At 31.5% G+C, this 16,723-nt stretch overlaps 3 protein-coding genes and 3 long non-coding RNA genes across 6 annotated transcripts in view; 3 read left to right on the plus strand and 3 right to left on the minus strand.

Moving 5' to 3' along the window:
• Positions 1-5,121, minus strand: part of LOC125052874 (structural maintenance of chromosomes protein 4) — a 33,695-nt gene extending 28,574 nt beyond the window's left edge. The window contains exons 1-2 of the mRNA XM_047653923.1: positions 4,667-5,121; positions 4,306-4,497 (exon numbers count right to left, since the gene is read on the minus strand). Of these exons, the coding sequence (XP_047509879.1) occupies positions 4,306-4,497; positions 4,667-4,939 (465 nt within the window). The 5' untranslated portion in view covers positions 4,940-5,121. The remainder of the gene's footprint in view (positions 1-4,305; positions 4,498-4,666) is intronic.
• Positions 382-1,212, plus strand: LOC125052880. The gene is made up of 2 exons (XR_007117505.1): positions 382-596; positions 916-1,212. It is a non-coding gene; the product is annotated as an uncharacterized LOC125052880 (long non-coding RNA).
• Positions 921-3,331, minus strand: LOC125052881. Its single transcript, XR_007117506.1, has 2 exons — positions 3,253-3,331; positions 921-3,018 (listed from the first exon to the last, which is right to left on the minus strand). It is a non-coding gene; the product is annotated as an uncharacterized LOC125052881 (long non-coding RNA).
• Positions 3,422-4,630, plus strand: LOC125052878. The gene is made up of 2 exons (XR_007117503.1): positions 3,422-3,564; positions 3,852-4,630. It is a non-coding gene; the product is annotated as an uncharacterized LOC125052878 (long non-coding RNA).
• A 1,022-nt stretch (positions 5,122-6,143) lies between the features above and the next one.
• Positions 6,144-8,258, plus strand: LOC125052876 (pre-mRNA-splicing factor 38). The gene is made up of 3 exons (XM_047653926.1): positions 6,144-6,824; positions 7,723-7,963; positions 7,997-8,258. The coding sequence occupies exons 1-2, from the start codon at positions 6,163-6,165 to the stop codon at positions 7,925-7,927; spliced, it is 867 nt and encodes a 288-aa protein (XP_047509882.1). The 5' UTR covers positions 6,144-6,162; the 3' UTR covers positions 7,928-7,963; positions 7,997-8,258.
• On the minus strand, positions 8,227-12,443 carry LOC125052875 (protein SAND). Its single transcript, XM_047653925.1, has 6 exons — positions 12,030-12,443; positions 11,646-11,803; positions 11,087-11,287; positions 10,125-10,544; positions 9,390-9,864; positions 8,227-9,172 (listed from the first exon to the last, which is right to left on the minus strand). The coding sequence occupies exons 1-6, from the start codon at positions 12,297-12,299 to the stop codon at positions 9,032-9,034; spliced, it is 1,665 nt and encodes a 554-aa protein (XP_047509881.1). The 5' UTR covers positions 12,300-12,443; the 3' UTR covers positions 8,227-9,031.
• Between the last annotated feature and the right edge of the window lie 4,280 nt (positions 12,444-16,723).

The following is a 16,723-nucleotide window of genomic DNA, read 5'->3' on the forward strand; positions in this document are numbered from 1 at the left end:
GTTTTGATAACTTAGAAGGTATTTTTGTCTTTAAAATATGTATTTAAAATATTTACCTATTTATTTCTATAATTTTTTTAAAGACAATTTTTAATCTTCTAACGAGTATATATACATTCAATTGTTTCTTAAGTTGCATTAAATAAAATAATCGACACGTAACCACAAGACGTGAATATATACATGTATATATCAGACTAATATCAAATGCTTATAGCTAAAGAATATCGAGCATGTTCTTCATTATGATCTTTTTTCTACAAGCTATGTTGCACAAACACATTACTATAGCGATTTGAAAAATTATAACAATGACTATACAAATTATTAAAATATTTCTTCAGGTTAAACATTGTTTTTGACATCCATTTTTTTAAATAGCGCCAGTCTAAAGTAAAGTCTGTTATGACGTGTTATTACTACTTCATTAGGGTCTCATGACAAATCGATTCTAATAAATCGCACTTGTTTTAATTACACGCTTAATAATTTAACATTAACGTATATTGTGTCGATTATATAAAAACCCAGTCAATAAACGAAAAAATATTATATGCCGTGATATACAGGAAATATGAAAGTGGTAATTTTGTGTGGTAAGTTACTTTTATTTTATAATAATTTAAAATTAATAAGGGTTAGTACATTCGAAGGAATTAAAACACATACAAATAAAATTAATATAATTTCATAAATATTTATTATTAAAAATTGTTCTGTTACTGTTTTCTAAGTCAAATGACAAAGTAGCAAGCGGTTTACTTTGTAGTATTAACGGAGCTCCCACCCTTGGACACCCCCTATAACCTGCTTGAAGGCACAAGTGCATTGCTTTAAACGGACGCTATACTATACTTCGATCACTTAACGTTATTACACATGATTAATATTTAATATATATTAAAATAATTTCAGTGGCACTTTCATCTCTGGTTTTATCAAGCGCAAATAGAAACCACAATGGATTTTTATGTACCTGCGCACCGGGGCCACTACTATGTGCAAGCGACTTGCAAACCTACGACGGCGCTTGTAACATGAGATGCGCGTCCATTAATAAGGGAATGAAACTGTACATTTTGTTCTACGGCAGTTGTGAAGACTATTACAATAATTTAATATTTAAAAAAATACCTCATGTACAGCCTTTCTCTAATCCAGGCGTAAAACCACAACAGTAAAATAAAATATCATCAAATCATTAAAGACATTGACTGCGTTTTTATTATTTTCAGACGTATTTTTATTCAAAAAATTTTGCAGTAAAAATAAATACTTAAAAAATCTGTTAGTTTATACACTGACCAAACAAATTCAGGGCTGGTAGAGGTATTCTAGGTGTTCTTAAAAAAACTAAGCGAGCAGATTCAGAGACATTTCAATAATACACTACTTGTACCAAAACTTAAAAATGTCTACAGAATTCTACACATTTTTGAAATATTATAAGATTTTAAAAATCTGTGATCCCTCTAAACTCTAAAGTATGGGAATTCTTAAAATATCTAGGTGTTGGAAAGTGTATGCAATCATCTCAATTATTAATCCATACCAAATTTTCTTTCACATTTACCAACACCTTATTTTCCCAAGTTTTCATGTGAAAGGTTAATGTTTCCATTTCCTCCAACGCAGTTGATTGCTCCTGTTCATTCTTATTTTTTCTTTCTTCAGGAGTATTTCCTTCCAAGTGGAAGGACGCGTTCTTATTACCCTTGAGCAATTTGGCTATTTCCTAAACAGAAAGAATCTTTTCAACCTGGTTTTCGTCCGGGTCATAGTACAGTCACCGCTTTAATGAAAATAACCAATGACATTAGTTCAGGTATGGACAACATATTTTTAACGGTCCTTACTTTATTGGAATTCATCAATGCATTCAGTACTGTTGATCACGACGTACTACTTTGCATTCTTAAGACAAAAAATGTATCCGCCAATTCTCTCGCTTGATTTGGTAGCATCCTCTCTGGACGCCGCCAGCGTATCAAAGTTGACGAATCGCTATCATCCTAGTATTATATTGTTGCAGGGGTATCTCAGGGCAGTATTCTTTAGCCTTTACTTTTTATCCACTTTTTACAAAGTCTACTTCTACTAATATCTCTTCGTTTTACCACATGTATGCTGACGTCCTACAAATATACAATCAAGAACCATTGCAAACCGTACTAAATGCGTCGTACGTATATTGATTTGAGACACATCCTAGATTGGTGTGATAATTTTGGCTTGCTTTTAAATCCTTCTAAGATACAATGTTTAGACATCGATAGTAAGTGGTGAGGATCGAGTGGGATACTTTGACTACGTTCACTATTAACTGAATTATTATACCATTCGCGTCCTCCGACAATAATCTGGGGATATATCTTGATACGACCTCATCCTGAATTGTGCAAATAAGTAACGTAAAAAAATAGTGCTGCGACGTTAAGCAATTTTCTTCCCATTCCTATTAAAATTATGTTTGCACAGACTTTCTTACTTCCTATCTTAGACTACGCTGATATATGCTATTGTAATCTTAATAAAAACCTATATCCGTCCTTTTTTCCGTTCACAAGTTTAATTTATGAAATCCATAAATTTAATCATATCACTGAATACCGTAAGAAACTGAACTGGCTTATCCACCAACGTCATAGCCGTCAAACTTTCCCTCCTGTAAAGCATACTTTTCGATCCTAAAACTCCTGTATATTTTAAAGATTACTTCCATTTTCTTGGCTCCAATAATCGTCTATCCCTTCGTTCTTCTCTTAACCGGTCACTCCTGTTCCCTTCGGATAGATCCAACTTTTTCAATTCATACTTCACCCTCACTGCCATTCGATTGTTAAATGCTCTGCCTCTGACTTAATTTACATTAAAGAAACAATTGACAACATTATACCAATAAACCTTTGATATTTATACCTGTAGGTATTTTTATAAGAAGTAGTAAAGTTTTAAGTTATGTATTGTATTTTATTTTTTTATGTTTATGTTATTTATATTTGGGTTGTCTGGATAGAACTGGAAAAAGGAAATTATTATTATACGCGGAGTCATAGTTCACGTTGAGTGTAGACTCTGAATCTTAAGGTTAGCGAAGCGTATAGAAACTTTGTTAAAGGTAATGAAAGGCAACTTCTTAATTTTCACTATCTGACATCCCTGTTTTTTGTTACGTTACAACGTAGACTTAACACGCCAGTAAGAATTCGTGATAAAATTTCGACTTAACGGCGATACAGCCGTGCTTCTTACCGTTAGTTAATATCCTATTTAGGTAAAATTGTAGGTATAAGAAAATATATTAAATTCAAAATCCCAAATTGTATGACTTCATTGAAAATAATAACTAAATAGTACACATGCAAGGTTCATATATAATATAAATATTTAATTAAAAATTCATCAAGGTTAACGGCGTCACACAATTTTATTAATATATTTAATATGGTTCATTGGAAATGGATGTAAAATAAAGTATAAAGGAACTTCTAATCTTCATTGTATTACAGTTGTGAAGTCACATCCACACTCACTTGAACAATATGAAGACTATTTTAGTATTTGGTAAGTTTACAATGTTAATTATCTCACTTTTTCATGATTATCCTACTTAAAATACAGACTTATGTTTCATGTATTGCAATTTAAATGCATTAATTATAAATTTATAATCACAAAAAATTGTGCTGAAAATACATGACAAAGCAACTTGAAAATAAAAAAAATTTCTCCTTTAAAAATTTAAGACAACAATACAGAAATGTCTGCCCAATGCTTCATTATGTTCAACAAAAAATATATGTAATTGTTTCAATAGTAGTTACTTAAATATTTGACTTATTTGATTTCAGTTAGTGTATTATTAATAGGAGTGGCAACAAAGCCACAAGAATTGGATCCTGGACAATGTCCTTGCCCCACAGAACCTGATATATGTGGGAGTGACTTTAAAACCCATGCAGGATTATGCAACATGTATTGTAGAGCTGCTATAGAAAATAAACAAGTTAACATCTTATATAATGGACCATGTGAAGAGTTGTTCGAACATCTGTATAATCCATTCAGAACTTATGATTTTATTTATGATCTAATAAAAAATAAACTTCGTCAGAAGCAACTAGAAGTATAGATACATTTTTGTAATGTGTAATTTAATAAGTTTTGTATATACATATCTTTAGTTTATGTTACTATATTTTAACTAGTATAAATAGAGTAGTTATAATTATGTATTATATTATAATTAAATAATATAATAATAATTATTATATAAATTTAGATAAGTTTAGTTTTATTACTTACCCCATCAATGATCTGGCAAAAATGCACAGATACTGTAGCACTATTCACATTCGGAAATTTGCTTGATGAATGTAGCAGTACTGATATCTTCTTAGATCTTATCTTGCTGGCTCGATAACCAAACACAAAAAGCATAGAATCTATAACATTGCTTTTTCCACTTCCATTTGGTCCTATGATAGCTGTGAAACTCTGTAAATTGTATTATACATTAGTAATTTTAACAAGGAACTAAATAAACTTTAATAAAACATGATGTTTGTAAATTTATCTAGTAAAAAACTAACTTTAGTAAGACACTGTGAAATAAAATTCATAAAAATTCTTTAGGTCTTTTAAAGTTTTTTGATAATCGTATTACCTTGTGAAAAGGGCCAAGTTTTTGCACACCCGCATAACTTTTAAAGTTTTCGTTTAGAATGTGTGTTATGATAAGCCTTGGTCCGGTAGAATCGAAAGTAAGAGCCGGTCTGGGAGCGGGGGGTATGTAAATATCACCTATACGCACACCCCCTTCCTCATCATCAGATATATGATCTATTTCATCATCGTTACGGTTTTCTCTGTTTTCACGAGACGGAGTCTCATCTACATCCATAGGTTCGTCAACGGCTTTTTTCTTTGATATTTGCATTTCAGAATACAAACATATGATGCTCAATAAAATTATTACAGAATCATATAAGATTGTCAGAATTCAGATTACCGAATATATTTAAACAAAATTAAACTCAATTTAACCGGCAACGGCTGAAATCTGAAGTTTAAAAATATTAACTAATAACTATATTAACAATGGTGACAATCAATAATCTGCGCCTATATTGACAATTGACAGAGACATACATGCTATCTATCAAAGAGTATAAAATCAGTTCGATTATCCATTATACGTCAGTTTGATAACTCATAATTGAATATGCCTAGAAAATACTTACATAATAACAAATGAGATTATTTGTTATTTTTGTATGAAAAATAAAACTTGGTCGGTACTCCTCTCGTCAAACACACTTTCCTTAAAGCTACAGCCAGTATCGGGGTACTGGGAGTTGTCATATCAAAAGACGTTCAGTTTCGCGATCATTTGGAAAGAAAGTGCTTGATGTGCGCAGCAAGGCGAGACGCTACTTCCGTCCAAGCCATCGCTTAAAACTGTATAAAGCGTGAATTCGCGTCACATGAAGTACTGCTCTCACCTCTGAGCTGGAGCACCCCAGTTCCAGCTCATTCCACTTGACCGTAATCAGAGAAGAGCGATTCGGATCGTCAACTACACTATCCGAGCGGCTTGATCTCTTGGATGTGGTGTCTATCTCGATCTTCTACTGCATTTACCACGCAGAGTGTTTAGACGAGTTGTTTGGATTAAGAACTGCAGCTGAGTTTCATGATCAGACGTTTAGGTAAAATACGAAATTCCACCAGTATCAGAGCGTTTTTATGCAGGTTTTGCCTCGCACGACGCTATGTGGAACCAGCTACCCACTGAAGAAAATAACGTTTCATATCGTATGTCCATGAGTGGCGGTATCACTACAAAAATATTGTACGAAATATTACTTACTTTTTATAATATTTTCATCAAAATCTATTACGAAAAACAAAAATAAAATTTGACCAACTTGCCATATAATTCATATTTATCGCCAAGGTATATAACTTCTTCATAATTATTATTGTTTAAGAGAAGAGGCTTTTAAGTACTTCTTTTAAGGAGTATTCAAATAAGATATTTTTATCCAAGCTTGACATTTGCTGATATTTCTGCCGAGTTTTTGGGAGTTTGTTCTTTGCTAAACTGGTAATTTAATAATTAAAAAATGAAATCTTAATGATAATTGTCATTTGTCAAAAATGGCGAATCGAACAGTGAAGGACGCTAAATCAATTCGAGGAACAAATCCTCAATATTTAATTGAAAAGATTATTAGATCTCGAATTTACGATTCTAAATATTGGAAAGAAGAATGTTTTGCATTAACAGCCGAATTACTAGTCGACAAAGCCATGGAGTTGCGATATGTCGGCGGGGTTCACGGGGGTTTTATTTACCCCACTCCTTTTTTGTGTTTAGTGTTAAAAATGTTACAAATTCAGCCAGAGAAAGATATTGTCGTTGAATTTATAAAAAACGAAGAATTTAAGTACGTCCGTGCATTGGGTGCCTTTTACATGAGACTTACAGGTTCCTCAGTTGACTGCTATAAGTATCTTGAGCCTTTGTATAATGATAATAGGAAATTACGGCGGCAAAATCGCCAAGGACAGTATGAAATAGTCCACATGGATGAATTTATTGACGAGTTATTACGTGAAGAACGCTTGTGTGATGTAATTTTACCGAGAATACAAAAAAGACATGTCTTAGAAGAAAACAATGAATTAGATCCTAAGGTTTCAGCATTAGATGACGATTTAGATGAGGAAATGCCTTCAGATGAAGATATTGTAGAGCCAGAAACCAAAGAGAACAGAAGAGAGAGTGATAGGAAGGACAGAGAACGAAGAAGAGATAGGTAAGTTACATAGCTCATCATCATCTTATTAGAAATATGATTATTTTTTACAGAGAGGGAATTCACATTATACATATTTTTAAAACTTAATTCTTAACTTACTTATCTTAAGCAAAACCAAAGTTTGTGACAGTAATTCTTCAGTCTGCCTTTTTTTATATATCCTTGTTTTACAAATCTAGATACTCGTAAAATATTTAATTTAATGTGTGTAATTTTTTAAATTAGTGTTTACTAGTTCAACAATTTTAAGGTTGTTAGGACACACAGAATATTGTTTTCTTGTGTGTAAACTTTTAAGTTGTAACATTGTATGTCTAGAAAGTAATTTAAATTTAAATTTTTAACCCAAAAAATTATTTATCATTAAATGCAAGTTACTTCTATGATAATGAAGGTTACTTTTTTATATAAAAAACACAAAGGAATCTCATTAGCACTTTTAAAGATACAATAGATAGAAAAAAACATCAAAACTTAAGGACTATATATAGGTCAGTTATCGAAAGCTGGCGGGTTCACAGTACTCACACTAATGCAATTTCACATACAGTATGTTTCAAAATATGATTTTTTTGCCATGCTATACATTTTAGTCCACTCATTCACAAGGTACAGTCTATTCATGATGTATTTATGATTGTATTTCAGTTTGACATCACGTCTCGCGCTTATTCACAGACACTACACAAGCACAAAGTGTTAATGTGTTGAAGCCGCCAGCTTTAGTTAACATACCTATACAAACATGCAATTTCTACTAATATATTTTTCAAAATAGGTCCTGTTTTCTATGTGCACAAAATGACTTCACCTGTTTACAAGCTCTGAATTAAAGTATCTAGCACTCTATATTGACTATATTTTAAAGAATTTTAACCTTAATTAATACTTTTAGATCGCGTGACCGACTTAAAATAATTAATGATCGACGCGAAAAAGATCATAAAAGAGATCGTTCAAGAAGTAGAGATCGCGACCGAAGGCGTGAAAGAGAACGTGAACGTGAAAGGGAGAGAGAACGACCAAGAGAAAGAGAACGGGTTAAAGATAGAAGAGATCGCCATGAACCTGAAAGGAGAAGAGACAGAGGCAGATATTAAAATTATCTTAGTTAAATGTCAAATAAAGTCTTACAAGTACCAGTGTTTTTTTTAATTGTTTCTCAAATTGTTGTCAAAATTAAAGTGTTAAAACCAAAAATGAATCAGAATAAATTCATATGCATAACCTATTTTTAAGACATGCCTGTTATATGTTTGAAGTCCCATAACCCAAAAGCATCAATACATAACATAACAGCAGCCAACTCTAAAAAAATACTAAAGCCAAATATATTCTAAGATATTTTTGATGAACTATACAGCGCCACATGAATGTTGGGAGAATAAAATCAATCAAGTAGTTAAAAATACAATTTAATAACTATTTACATAATATTGTTTCATTTATTTTGCATTACAATATATACAGAAATTACAAAATTTCAAAAAAGACTAACCATTAAAGAGTACAATACACAATCCTGATTTATGCATATTAAAATTATATTCAGTAAAAATAAATTATTATAATTAAGTCAAAAAAATAAAGGCTGCCTTGTAAACAGTATTAATTCATAATTGATTAAAAGCGATTTGAATTGCACCCACATGAGACTACATTACCCAAGTCTAAGTGAAATTAAAAAAAATATGTAAAATTTACAACAACTTTTGTACATATTTCTCTAAATACAAATTTTCTACTATATTCTATATGTAATATCACAAAATATAATTTTGCTTTTAGCTATATTCAAATACTGGAGCGTTGCAGAGCTGATGCAGCACACACCAGTTGTAATAAAAATCATGAGTATATTATTTAATATTGAAATATTAACATTTTTCATTTATATGTTTTATTTAGTGTCTAACATCTCCCAATAATAATGATTTTTTTAGAGAAGCTATTTCACAAAATTTTTGCAATCCTTTAAAGTTTCCTATTTAATATGTTAGTAATGGAGAGTAAACGGTTTAATAATTAAATTTACTAGGATACACCAATATTGATTTTGAACTATATAAAGCTCTTCAAGAGACTAACTAGTATCTAGTAACTAGAATAACTATTAAAAAAAATTCAGTTATTCTAGTATAACTCTGGCAAGTCAGATTAACATAGCGATATTGAGATTTGATAAAATTCTAGTTCATAAAGGCCTAAAACGTAGGCGCATTCATAATAAATATCCTTTTTTCTTCATTTTTGATCCATCTCAATAACCTGTCCACAGCCCGAATAGCCAGATCTTTTTCCATAAGTGGATCAAATGTTACATACAGCTCAAAACCATTTGTTATCTGAAAATAATATTATGAAATGTAATGAAATTCTTTTATTAACAGACTTATTTATATTCTATTTCAATAAATATCTTGTAAAGTTTAATAAAAAAGAACTAATATTTTTCTCTTCTTCTTATCTCCATATAAATATTAGTTTTAGCTGGTTGAAATACTAAATATAGACAAGGTTGAAAATAATAGTCTGAGTTGTTCTCTACCGCTAAATACTCACCCAAGCCAAGATGGTATCTTCAGAATTGGACCGGAAAATCAACTTTGCTGGTGATCGTGAACAATGTAACTTACTACAAAATTCCCTATAATTCCTCACATAATCCATGTCTGATAGGTTCTCCACCTTTTTCTTAACAACATCACCCCCTTCTTTGTGCCTCTGTCTATAATCTTGTAAGCGATCCAAACTTATGGGGTCAGAGGTGAATAACTGAGCTGTGGATTTGCATTTATACATAAAGTGTCTTATTTCTGGAATCCCTATATGTTTAAGAGGGTTAGTGGTTGTGAGATCTTTATTTCTGTTCAAAGCATCATTGATTGCTGTAAGGCAGTTTGATCGTCTCAGTTTGTCTGATATAGTGTGCTTGGCTTGTGACAGTGGATAAAAGGCGTCACGTTGTACCGTAAGTAGTAATAGACAGGCTTGACAGTCTTCAGATATGTATGATACATGGCCGTGAAGAAACCCCCTGAAAAGCAGATTTATTGTTATGTCATGGCTGATATTTGATTAAAATAGGAATAAAAAGCCACAACCATTTATTTCAATATTGAAAAGAATTAGATGCACAATTTAGTGGAAAGGCTGTTTTGAGCTGAACACTGTGTGATTAAAAAAAAACTATAATAATATAGAAGTCTCATTAAAAAATGTTGTTACTTATTAAAAATTTTTTTTACAAATTTTGCTTGCTTAAGCCTAAAAGTTGCAATAAAGTAAAAATCTTACGTTGCATCAAATTTAGGCAAACAAATTGGCGTCCAACTTTCAGCAGTTTTGAATGACTCAGAACTCCGTACCAAATTGAACAGTAAATGTATATCTGACGGATGTAATGTATACTTTTTCATTCTAACTAATGTTATTAATTGATTTCCGGCTATCAGTATAGCAAATACTAAATCTCTTATTTTGTGGCATGTGGAAATTATAGCATTTGTGATATTCTCTCTAACTTTCTCTGGCAATGGTAAGCACCGGACAGCTCCAAGTAAAAATGCTGGGTCTTTCTCCATGAAAATTAGTAAATTGTCTATAAGTCGCTCAGCACCAGACAGTAATCGCCGTAAATCGTAATTCCTACGCTGCTCGAATATTCGGTTTAGTTGTGTAAGCGTTAATACTGAGACAATTTGGTTGAAAGCATATCTGAAATTGATAAAGCATGAAGAATTAAATTAAATTTATAATATATTTCTGAGAAGATAAATTTTGTTACATAATACTTTTTATTTAGAGTCAGTCTGTTATTTATTAAAGCTAATTCAGTCAAATATAGCACTGTTATACAACTGTTTTTCAAAACTGAGAGGGTTATTTCAATCGGAATTGAAGGTAACCGGGATCAAAAAGTTTCCTGTATGCATATTTCTCTTCCCTTTAAATCCTATATATTATAAAAAAAATTGGCATGTAGAGAATAAGAGCGTCTATATATCTACAGGCTGGGGGGGTTTAATAATCTCCAAGAATAATAATACTAAATCAACTCAGTGTTTTGATTACTTAAGTATTGTCATAATAAAGTTTTATAATGATTTAGTTACATTGTATTACACAACCTTAAATTAGAATTTTCATATTGTAATTTTCCATTCATTTGCAGAGCATTTTAAAAAATACATGAATTTTTGTGTAGATTAAATAACTGTATCAATTAATTATTTTACAGAAAATTTATGTACACTTACGTTAACTGTAAAACTAATTGTGTTTCACTCTCATTAGATTTTGACATGCCTACTAATATAAGGGGTCCTTTAACTAAAAACACTGCCTTGCAGTCTTTTGTGATGATGGACCTTAAAATATCTCGATTTTGTTCTTCAACAACACTAACTAAAGCTTGGATAACTCCACATAAGCCAGCTAGTTTATCTTCATTTCCATATCTGAAATTAACATACAAATTTATTATACACTCAAATATAACTTTGTCCATGATTTAGAGACAATTGTAACTATGAACAAATACACCTGAATAGCAAAATCATTAATATACTAAAATTGATTAGAGCAGATAGTAAGTTTACACTTATTTTGTGCGACATCTCTAAAAAATTTAACTATTTCAAGATTACACATGGTAACTTAGCTATTAAATATTTTGTATCAGTTTATTTATAAATCAATCTGACAAAATTATAATTATCTAAATGAGAGTATACACTGTTAATGAAAAATTTGTGTTGCTAAAGTAACCATGCAGAGTCCGCTTGTCTTATGTGCAATTTAAAATTTATTAAAGACCTTGTATAAATGGGCTTTCCAGCAGTGCTCAGTATAAAAACATGTTTCTCTTTATTAACTAGTTCTGGTGATTTTAAATAGTCATCCACTTCACTTTCTGTATCGTCACCATTCTCCTCTTGTAAGTTTGAATTGCTTACTGAAGAGGATATGGCCTCCTGCAATTATCAAATAAATAAATAAACTTAAAATATTTTTTAGTTATTATTATTTTTGTCTGTTAATGATTGTTAAAAGTGTGCAGTACTACAATAAAACCGCCCACTTAATAACATTGTAGTAGGTTTTTATAGCTTTTTATTTTAGTTGTTTCATTAGTATTAATCAACTGTAATATTAAAGACGCGAAATAAAAGATTTTGTCAAAGTATTCTGAAGACTTACATCTTTATTATGCAAATTTTCGCTAGATTTTGTTTCTTTTAGTTCCTTTGAGCATTCACCAATTTCACTTTGAATCTCACTAATTGTACTGGATTTCTTTGTCACATCTGTAGGTCTGCCTTCAAGACTTGTGTTCATCTCAGAAGCAAACTCCTCAAAAGAATCCGTAGGATTCAAAATGCTGTCGTGAGATGCACCTGGTTCGAGATCTTTTTCAGGATTATCATGACTACAGGAGTTTTGCACATTATCTTTAGATGTTGACGCCATTACAACAAAATATTTTCAAGGAAATTACCAATCAATTTAATAAGACTAAAATAAATCTTTGATTCCATTAATATGTTTCTATTTCAATTTTCCAAATAAATAGCATAAACATCAATTTCAAATGGCAGTGACAACTAGTCCATATGTAATTGCAACCGTCATCATCACTCATCAGTAACAATGACAGTGACACCCTATTTGCTACGACCTACTTTACAGTGACTACTGATAACTAATATTTTTTAATTTTACGCTCCTCCTTTCTTCTAAAAACTTAGCCCATGACCCATGTCGATAGTTAAGCTGACATTATTAATATTTACTGGTAATTAAGGTTCATTCGAGTAAAAAACAGGCAGGCTGCTTGATCTAATCTGTAAATAATTTTTATAAACAATATACTTAATACAGTCTATAATGTACATGTATAAATGATGTACTAAATGAAAGAACAAATTTATTAAATATAAAAAAATCTAAAACTTTACTATGGAACCCCGTCCATTAATTAATAAAAAATAGCTGTGAGGTGAAATAGAAATACTATGTTGAGTGTGGGGAGAATTGGTCACTATTGGATTCAGGATCATCGGCTATACGTCACAGAACCGACAGGTTGGAAACTGAAGATAATTCCTTGTGCAACTTCTAGACAATCGATATCTTCTCAACTAACTAGCAAACTGTCTTGGCTTAAAGGGAACACCCCGTTTTATCTGTTTAAACGATTAATAATAATAAGAATATGTATTTTTAAATGTTATTGTGGTAGCTTTGTTATTATTATGCTAAGTCTGTTATTTTTTATTAATGTAAACAGCGGCCCACCCCGTGAAATGTAAATAATAAAGTGGTTTCATCAATAATAATATTAGCGATGATTATAATATGTACTTACATTATATGTCCACATAATATAAAATATTCCTCTTGGTACTTTGATCACTTATTGTAAATTACTGAAAACCGCAATAACCTTCGTTGCGTAGTCTAGAGGCCGGGAAAGATTTAGCCTTGATACTTAGCATGAGCTTTGACTCCCGTAAGACAAAATTAAGAGACCTCAGTAAGTTATTAATAAATTTTACATAATGCGGTAGATTATTGTCATCCTAATTCCCTAGTCACCGACAAATAATTTCCTTCATTTTGATACACTGATTATCCTTATCAACCTTAAAGCAGAGACGAACTTTGACATTCGAAAAAATACAATTAAAATAAGACGAGAATTACCGTTTAGACCAGTGCCGATAATTTTTGAAACCTAAAAAAATTACAGTAGGATGAAACTCATTAGAAAAGCAGGGGAATATGATCAAAATGAAAGGAAAAATAAATTACGGTCGATCTGAGGTCGGGAAGGGGTAGGGGGGGGAGTTTTAAGGGTAAAAAACGGTTTATCTCGATTTCAGGCAAAACTACAAGTCCTATCGAAGAAAGTTAAATGGCAAAGTTGGAGGTAATAAAAAGATCTAAAACTTTTGTATTCACACATTTTTCACATAACCTCAAAATTTATGTGAAAAATTCAAAAAACCAAGTTTTTGGTTTTTTATTTTTATCTTTAACAAAAATATTATTTTTTTTAACGAAATTTGGTGAAAACTTACCTTTCTATGTCCCAAATACACTGTAATTTATTTGATTAAAAATATTTATTTGTTCACCTTATTTTGAATTAATATCGAAAAAACACCCTAATTTTCAATCGAAAATTCTGACGTCAAAATTTCAGCTTTTTTCAAAAAGTTGGTGTGCTTTCAGTTCGTTGAAATCTCTACTTTCCTATGGTAAAAAAATATATATATATATTACCATAGTAAATTTTCTCAGAAAACGCAAAAAATCGTATGCAGTAACGCCCAGACCTGTCAACCCCCTTCCTTACTTCTCTATGAAATACGAAAATTTTAGGCCATCTAAAGGCTAATTTTTTTTTAGGTCACTCAGGCATATATAAGTTATCTTAAAATAGTAATAAATAGGCATCTGATTATAATTTAAAGAAGATTCATAGAGAAGTAGGGAAGGGGATGACAGGTCTGGGCGTTACTGCATACGATTTTTTGCGTTTTCTGAGAAGATTTACTATGGTAATACATATATATTTTTTTACCATAGGAAAGTAGAGATTTCAACGAACTGAAAGCACACTAACTTTTTGAAAAAAGCTGAAATTTTGACGTCAGAATTTTCGATTGAAAATTAGGGTGTTTTTTCGATATTAATTCAAAATAAGGTGAACAAATAAATATTTTTAATCAAATAAATTACAGTGTATTTGGGACATAGAAAGGTAAGTTTTCACCAAATTTCGTTAAAAAAAAAATATTTTTGTTAAAGATAAAAATAAAAAACCAAAACCTTGGTTTTTTGAACTTTTCACATAAATTTTGAGGTTATGTGAAAAATGTGTGAATACAAAAGTTTTAGATCTTTTTATTACCTCCAACTTTGCCATTTAACTTTCTTCGATAGGACTTGTAGTTTTGCCGGAAATCGAGATAAACCGTTTTTTACCCTTAAAACTCCCCCCCTGCCCCTTCCCGACCTCAGATCGACCGTAATTTATTTTTCCTTTCATTTTGATCATATTCCCCTGCTTTTCTAATGGGTTTCATCCTACTGTAATTTTTTTCGCTTTTTATTTATTTTGAAGGCTATCTGCACTGGTCTAGTTGGCCTACTTCAAGTATGTGTGGTGGTGAGCAACTCTTAAAGAAAACTTTTAAGGCCGAGGTTGTTTGCGATACCAAGGGCCAGAACCAGTCTGTTTGTGTGTTTATCGTATTGGCTTAGTACTGTAGGTAAGGATAATGTATGTATTAGGTAAGGATAATGTATGTATTTTTGTGAATACATAAATAACATAAGTTCCAATAATTCCTTTCTTTATATGGAACCGACTTCAAAACACACAAAAATTAGAAAACAATATTTCTTATTTCTATTGACTAGTTTTGTTTTACCTAGAGAATTAAATGTATTAAACGATAATTCATATTCAGTCACTACAAGCTTTTTTCTATACACACTATTTTCTTTTCCTTTAAATTTGCGGTGTTAAGATACCCGGTACTCTCTTAAGTTTATACTTACAATTAAAATAAGTCTAAACTTATACAATGACAAGCTATAGTAAGTGAGAATCTAGAATTTGATGCTCTAATTTTATTTACGGTCCAAAGCAGTGATTAAATTTTCAACAACTCCGTCCCTGTGACTTTCCGTTCGTCTAGCTCTACATAGTATGCGTAAACGTCTCAAGTCCACCCCGATCTTATCCTTATCAAATATTATTTTACATTCAAGCTATCCGATCCTTTACCCTTCAGATCCTTTATAAAGATTTATTCATATATGAAATCAGCTTTTGTCTTTATACTTTAGACTTAATTCAGAAAAGACACATTATTTATTATCGCCATACATGAATTCTTTTTCAACGTTAACAGCTTCAATTGCTGGGTATATATAATATAGTGAAAACAGTTCCTCGTCGGAAGTGATGGTCCATTCCGCAGCCACTTCTTCCTTCTACTTTCCTTCGAATTTATCCCTTCATTATGAGCTGCGACAAGTCGTATCGATGATGAAACAAAACGTATCCGAGATATGTGACTTTCCCTATATTTGAATTACGAATGTAAACGAGGTTTTAATGATGTTCTTTGAAAAGAACGGAAAAAATTGTTTATTCGTTCCCGCGATTTTGTGTATTGCCATTATGATTTTAGTGCTGCACGCATTGCGATTGGGCCATGCTTTCCCAATTCGTAACCATAATTTACTTTTATTCACATGGCTACTAATCTTTTTCTATTTTATTCTTGACAAATTAATATACAGACCCCGCGATGGGGCAACTTTTTTAAGTGACCCGGGAAGTCTGGGGGCGATCTGTGTGGCGCATGGTTACTATCCCACACTAACACACAATCTCGAGTTTTGAATGGAAGAACGTTTCAAAGGAAGGGGGCAAACGAGCCTACTAGAATCCCATAAAGGCCAGTCGCAGTCCCAGGCCCATTTTAGTGGGTGGTCTGCGGTCTATTAGGAGGAGTATGCTCTCTTTTCAAACAATTGGAGGTCGTATCCCCTAAGACGAATTGTTTAAAAAGAGAGAAGATTCCACAGTTCAAAAAAAAATGCCTAGCGAAGCGGACCGTGGAAGACTTTCAGATGATGCGGATGTAATCTGGAGTTAAATTAACTAAGTACTACGTACGTTTGATTCTACTAAAACATACAATAAAAGAATGCAATGTTAGCAAGCGACATTAAAAGATCGCGGATTTAATCCGAATTCCATAGAGTAAATAAAATATTAAAACAGTTTTTATTTAATTAATTTTCGGGTCTAGAAAGTACCTGCCCTAAAATCCGTCTTATACTTTACGTTGATTTATGGGACAACCTGT

The sequence above is a fragment of the Pieris napi genome, chromosome 10, assembly GCF_905475465.1.
Source record: "Pieris napi chromosome 10, ilPieNapi1.2, whole genome shotgun sequence".
Lineage (NCBI taxonomy): Eukaryota > Metazoa > Arthropoda > Insecta > Lepidoptera > Pieridae > Pieris > Pieris napi.

Coding starts and splice junctions, on each gene's coding strand:
- LOC125052876 (XM_047653926.1), top strand. CDS start 6,163: ATGGCGAATCGAACAGTGAAGGACGCTAAATCAATTCGAGGAACAAAT. Junction 6,825..7,722: donor AGAGAACGAAGAAGAGATAG/GTAAGTTACATA, acceptor TAATACTTTTAG/ATCGCGTGACCGACTTAAAA.
- LOC125052875 (XM_047653925.1), bottom strand. CDS start 12,299: ATGGCGTCAACATCTAAAGATAATGTGCAAAACTCCTGTAGTCATGAT. Junction 9,865..10,124: donor TTGCCTAAATTTGATGCAAC/GTAAGATTTTTA, acceptor TCTGCTTTTCAG/GGGGTTTCTTCACGGCCATG. Junction 9,173..9,389: donor AAGATACCATCTTGGCTTGG/GTGAGTATTTAG, acceptor TATTATTTTCAG/ATAACAAATGGTTTTGAGCT.